Below are 5,348 nucleotides of genomic sequence, written 5' to 3'. Positions count from 1 at the left end.
AAAAAAGTAGATTATTACATGCAATCAATAAAACAAGGATTGTACATAGAACAATATCGGACCTCTGAAAAGTACAAGCATGCATATGTACTCAGTACTTGGTTTGGGCCCCTTTTGCAGCACTTACTGCAATTACTTTTGCATGATATTCTAATTATTCGAGTTTCACCTGTATATATATATATATATATAGTCCCAGGGATAGACACTGTACTCTGTTTGTAAATTAAATGACCAGGTATCATCCACAAAAATATCCATACAAATGCATAGTAGGTATAGAGGCACGCACAGGTCTTGCAGCGGAGATAAATCAAAACATCAACATTTATTTCTCAATGTTTCAGTGGAGCTCAATCTTTATAAAAATGTACTGAGCTCCATCTAAACGTTAGCAATAAAATGCTGATCCTTTTATTTCCATTTATGTTACATGCATTACCATTGATAGCACTCCACTGCACTTTGGCAACAAACACATGTTGCAACAGGTTGTAATACACAGCAAATCACCATAGTGCATTGCGGTGCCCAGCCAAGTATTGTTTTACATTTTTTGCCAAGCACTTGCTCATGTTTCCAAACAGCTCCAACTCTCACAGCTCCATTTCCCTGAGCTTCCTGTCAAGTCCCTGAAGCTCAGGGAAATGGAGCTGTGAGAGTTATGGGCAGTCACAAGGGACAGAGCCGTCTGCAGCAGCTGTAAATCTACTAGCATGGAGGAGCGAGGAGGACGTGGATTACCTTGCTATGCCTGTGAGTTTGTGGAGACAAACACAGATTACTAGCACACACGGGGGGCTCCATAGGATCCTCCAGGGGAAAGGAGCCACCCTTAAACAGGATATCAGGGTGAGTGCTCAGGGGACCAGCTGATTCTGCAGGAAACAAACACTTTTAAAACTCAGGAAGCATCATCCATTGTAAGTAATTTAATCAGCATTTGAAATAGCTTCCACAATAAAAAACAGTATTCGTTGTTCTGGAATCATTTGTGTACCAATGGGCATATTGATACACATTTGCCAGAACCTGCTTAGTGTTTGAAAACAACTAAATATAAGTAGGAATTGGTCTAAAAATCCACAATAAAATATAGACTAAATCTGGCCATCCACTGTTCGAATGTTGGCCAAGTCCTACCAACTTGGCTGAAATTTGAGCAGCAGTTGGCCATGCCAGAATCACTCTGTTTTGACAAATATTGATTATTTATTTCACTTGTGTCAAAGTAGCCAGGGCAGAAATTTCTGTCCGAACAGGGACTGCAGCCAATCAGCATCAGTCACCGTCCAGGTATTCTGACAGCTGCAGGTATCAGAATACAATAGTCCGGTAGAAGATATGCCCCCATTTAAACTGTTTAGCATGGATGGGGGAATTGACTGTTTTTTACCAATTCAGCCCACGGGGCCAAAACGAGAAGAAACTAATGAGTGTGCCCAGATGTATCTCATTATATATGAACCAATTTACTCTGAATTAGTTACTGTTTGGAAGTCGTCTTTGTTTCATACTGACTGTGTGATGTATTATGAAGCACAATGTGTTGTCTTTTGATAGAGACAAGGAGACTAGAAAATACAATTGAGGGAAGCTTAATGAATTAATTTGTTTTTCTGATTGTTACATTGTGTCGCTTCCTCACAGTTTGAAACTTCAAGATCAAAGGATTCTTGGATGAGAATGCTGCTTTTATGGGAAACTCCATTCTTTTTAATGTTTTCTTTGGACATACATGTGAATGTGATAGGTTTAACTACTAAAACCATTTTTCTCCTTTAAAATCACCCTGCATAGGAAGCCGTACTGATAGATGGGGTCTGTTAATATTTAAATTGTCATCTCAAAAAAAAGAAAAACAAAATCCTAAGAGCAGTTCCCTGTAAAAGAACAGGTATTATACTTAGCTCCTCGGTGGCCCAGGTTTCCTATTTTCTCTTTGCTGAACCACCATACTTTTCATCACTTTTCAGCATTTGTCACTTCAGGATGCCTGTGACCCCTGCCGTGTGCTGTATTTCCATCTTCTGTCCCAGAAGTGTCCTGTAGAGAAGTAGGGCCCTGAGAATAGAACCTCTGGGTGCAGCTGGAGTTAACAGGCATTTGACACAATATGGTAAATGTTCAAAGCTAAAGAGCTCTCTCTAATGCACTGAGTTATGGGCAGTCCCTTGCCATCCTCACATACAATGCAGGATCAATAGCCCTCCACTGTATCTGATGACATCTGCCTGTGACCACCAAACGTAAGTGCCATAGAGAAAAGGTTTAGGGGGCAGTCGCAGCCTGCAGGAGCATGAGATTAGACAAGTTCAAGTCCCTTTTCCTGGTACCCTAGGTAAAAACGTGCATTTAATCCTTGCATTGCAAGTGGGGACCCCACTTCAGGGTATGTTTTTCTTCTCCACAGAGTTACTTTTTCTTTCTTGATGACAACAGTTTCTTTTTGGGTTAACATTTTATTTTGTGTCTCAAGTGGCTGAAAAAGGTGAACAGATGAACATATGCTCCTATTAGGGATGCACCAATACCGTTTTTTCAGTATCGAGTACGAATACCGATATTTTGCGTTCGGGACTCGCCGATACCGGTGCTTCCACTGGCATGGATCTGGATTCCTGAGCAATCAGGAAGCCGGGTGGCGAATAATGACATGCCGCCCGGGTTCCTGATTGCCTGGGAAGCCAACTCCATGCTGTTTGGCCAGCTCGATTGTGATTGGCCAGAAAAGCGGCTTCCCTGCCAATCAGCATGGAGCCTGCTTCCCAGCCAATCAGGTAACCGGGTGGTGAATAATGACTCACCTCCCGGTTTCCTGATTGGCAGGGAAGCCAGCTCCATACTGATTGACAGGAAAGCCTGCTTCCCAGCCAATCAGCATTGAGGTGGCTTCCCGACCAATCAGGAAGCCGGGAGGGGGGTCATTACTTGTCACTCGGCTTCCTGATTGCCCGGGAACACGGCTCCATGCTCCCCTACTGCCCTTTCTGACCGTAAGTTATGGTATCGGAGCATTTGGGCGAGTACAAGTACTCGCCCAAATACTCAGTAGCGGTGCTGATACCAATACTAGTATCGGTGCATCCCTAGTTACTATAGGTATTATACTTGATAGAAGAAATTCTATCTTTGCTATCCCGGTAGACATTGAAAAGTTATTCCAATGCCGAGTCAGCGTACTTTTGAACATTCACTTGGAAAGTAAATATCCCGAATTCCTTTAGTAAATCAACCACTACGAGGGGAATTTATCAAAACTGGAGCAGACAAAATCTGAAGCAGTTGCCCATGTCAATAAATCAGCTTCTCTCTTCAGTTGGTTCAGTTAAGATTTGAAAATGAAAGAGAGGAGATGATTGGTTGCAGTGAACAGCTGCTCCAGATTTTGTCTGTCCTAAATGTCCTAATTTAACAAGATTTGACAGATCTAATTGTCCTAATGTAACAAGAACCTTTCACCGACTATTTGCCTATATCTACTTTCTGCGTGTAAAGCTAAATATAAGTAACAAATACAGATCTGTCTGTTAATCTTTACATTATTGTGTATTCTGTCTATGTGTAAATACAGTTTATTGCTGTCACTGCTGTAGAGCTGCAATCCCCCTTGAGGGCCTCAAAGAATCCTTCTCTTCAATGCAGTTCAGCAGGAAGCATTGTATACCATGAACAGCAGCCAAACCAAACAGAACTCTACTGTTTCAGCAAATCTAATCATTCTGTAATTGCAATGAATGAGATAAGCTAAATAGGGCAGGGAGCAGTCAGCAATCGAAATAACAGCGCTGAAAGTATTTCATGTGTAGATGAAAACTGTATAGAATGAAAACTGTATAGAATCTAGGAAGTAGGATATCGGCTTACAAATTTCTACTCCACGCATGATTTATATCATAGCCGGTACATCTGAGGAGCACTACCAGAATGCATGCTGGATGGCGTTGAGCTTAAGCAAATGTGAAAGCAGGTAATCATATAGAATCTGTGACAACCATAATGAATAAAACAGAAAATTCAGCAAAAGAAAATTGTCCAAGCCATAATCTAGAATAGTCATCCTGCACCTTGCCATTTGCTCTGCAGTACCCATTCAAACTTCATCGGAATACAAGATGAAGTTTGAATGGGTACTGCAGAGACTTACCACCACATGACAGGTACCATGTACATAAGTGAGGTACTGCATAATGTATAATGCAGAAAGTAGGTAGTTGGTGAATGCATGTTTCCAAGACACAGTGGAGCCTATTCTACTGAAAAAGCTGTTTTATACTGTTGCTTACCTCCCATCCATCCCAAATTCTGTGGAACTGATTTCAACAACATCTCAGAGTCTCTCAGATCCAGGCTAATTCCCAGAGTTGAGTGGTAGAACACTTGTTTCGTAACTTGGCTCCACACCTAAGTATACAGGTGAAACTCGAATAATTAGAATATCGTGCAAAAGTTCATTTATTTCACTAATGCAACTTAAAAGGTGAAACTAATATATGAGATAGACTCATTACATGCAAAGCAAGATAGTTCAAGCCGTGATTTGTCATATCACAGCTCATGAAAACCCCAAATCCACAATCTCAGAAAATTAGAATATTGTGAAAAGGTGCAATATTCTAGGCTTAAAGTGTCCCACTCTAATCAGCTAATTAAGCCATAACACCTGCAAAGGCTTCCTGAGCCTATAAATCTCAGTCTGGTTCAGTAGGAATCACAATCATGGGAAAGACTGCTGACCTGACAGTTGTGCAGAAAACCATCATTGACACCCTCCATAAAGGAGGGAAAGCCTCAAAGGGTAATTGCAAAAGAAGTTGGATGTTCCCAAAGTGCTGTATCAAAGCACATTAATAGAAAGTTATGTGGAGGGGAAAAGTGTGGAAGAAAAAGGTGCACAAGCAGCAGGGATGACTGCAGCCTGGAGAGGATTGTCATGAAAAGGCCATTCAAAAGTGTTGAGGACTTTCACAAGGAGTGGACTGAGGCTGGAGTCAGTGGAGCCACCACACACAGACGGATAATGAGTCTCTCTCATATATTAGTTTCACCTTTTAAGTTGCATTAGTGAAATAAATGAACTTTTGCACGATATTCTAATTATTCGAGTTTCACCTGTATATCGCCGAGATGAGTGATCTACTGCCCAATAGTATGAGTTATGGTGGTGACGTGACTTCACAAGCAGTGTCACAGGGCACGGAGCAGGAAATAGGTAAGTGTGCTCTACATCTCCAACTGACCACTAATGTTTTATAGGTAGGGCAGCATCACTGATCACCAATGTTTTTCAGGTGGGGTAGCACCACTGATCACTAGTGAACACTACTGACCACCATTGCTTTTCGGCA

At 41.6% G+C, this 5,348-nt stretch overlaps 1 protein-coding gene across 1 annotated transcript in view; it reads left to right on the top strand.

Moving 5' to 3' along the window:
* Nucleotides 1–5,127: 5,127 nt before the first annotated feature.
* LOC108797785 (cytochrome P450 2A6-like) overlaps nucleotides 5,128–5,348 on the top strand; it is a 19,634-nt gene continuing 19,413 nt past the window's right edge. Inside the window, exon 1 of the mRNA XM_018569441.1 lies at nucleotides 5,128–5,212. Coding sequence (XP_018424943.1) covers nucleotides 5,128–5,212 — 85 coding nt within the window. The remainder of the gene's footprint in view (nucleotides 5,213–5,348) is intronic.

This window comes from Nanorana parkeri, unplaced genomic scaffold (genome assembly GCF_000935625.1).
Source record: "Nanorana parkeri isolate BGI_ZX_2015 unplaced genomic scaffold, ASM93562v1 scaffold1337, whole genome shotgun sequence".
Lineage (NCBI taxonomy): Eukaryota > Metazoa > Chordata > Amphibia > Anura > Dicroglossidae > Nanorana > Nanorana parkeri.
The sequence above is the reverse complement of the archived record's forward strand: the minus strand, read 5'-3'. Positions and strand labels throughout refer to the sequence as shown.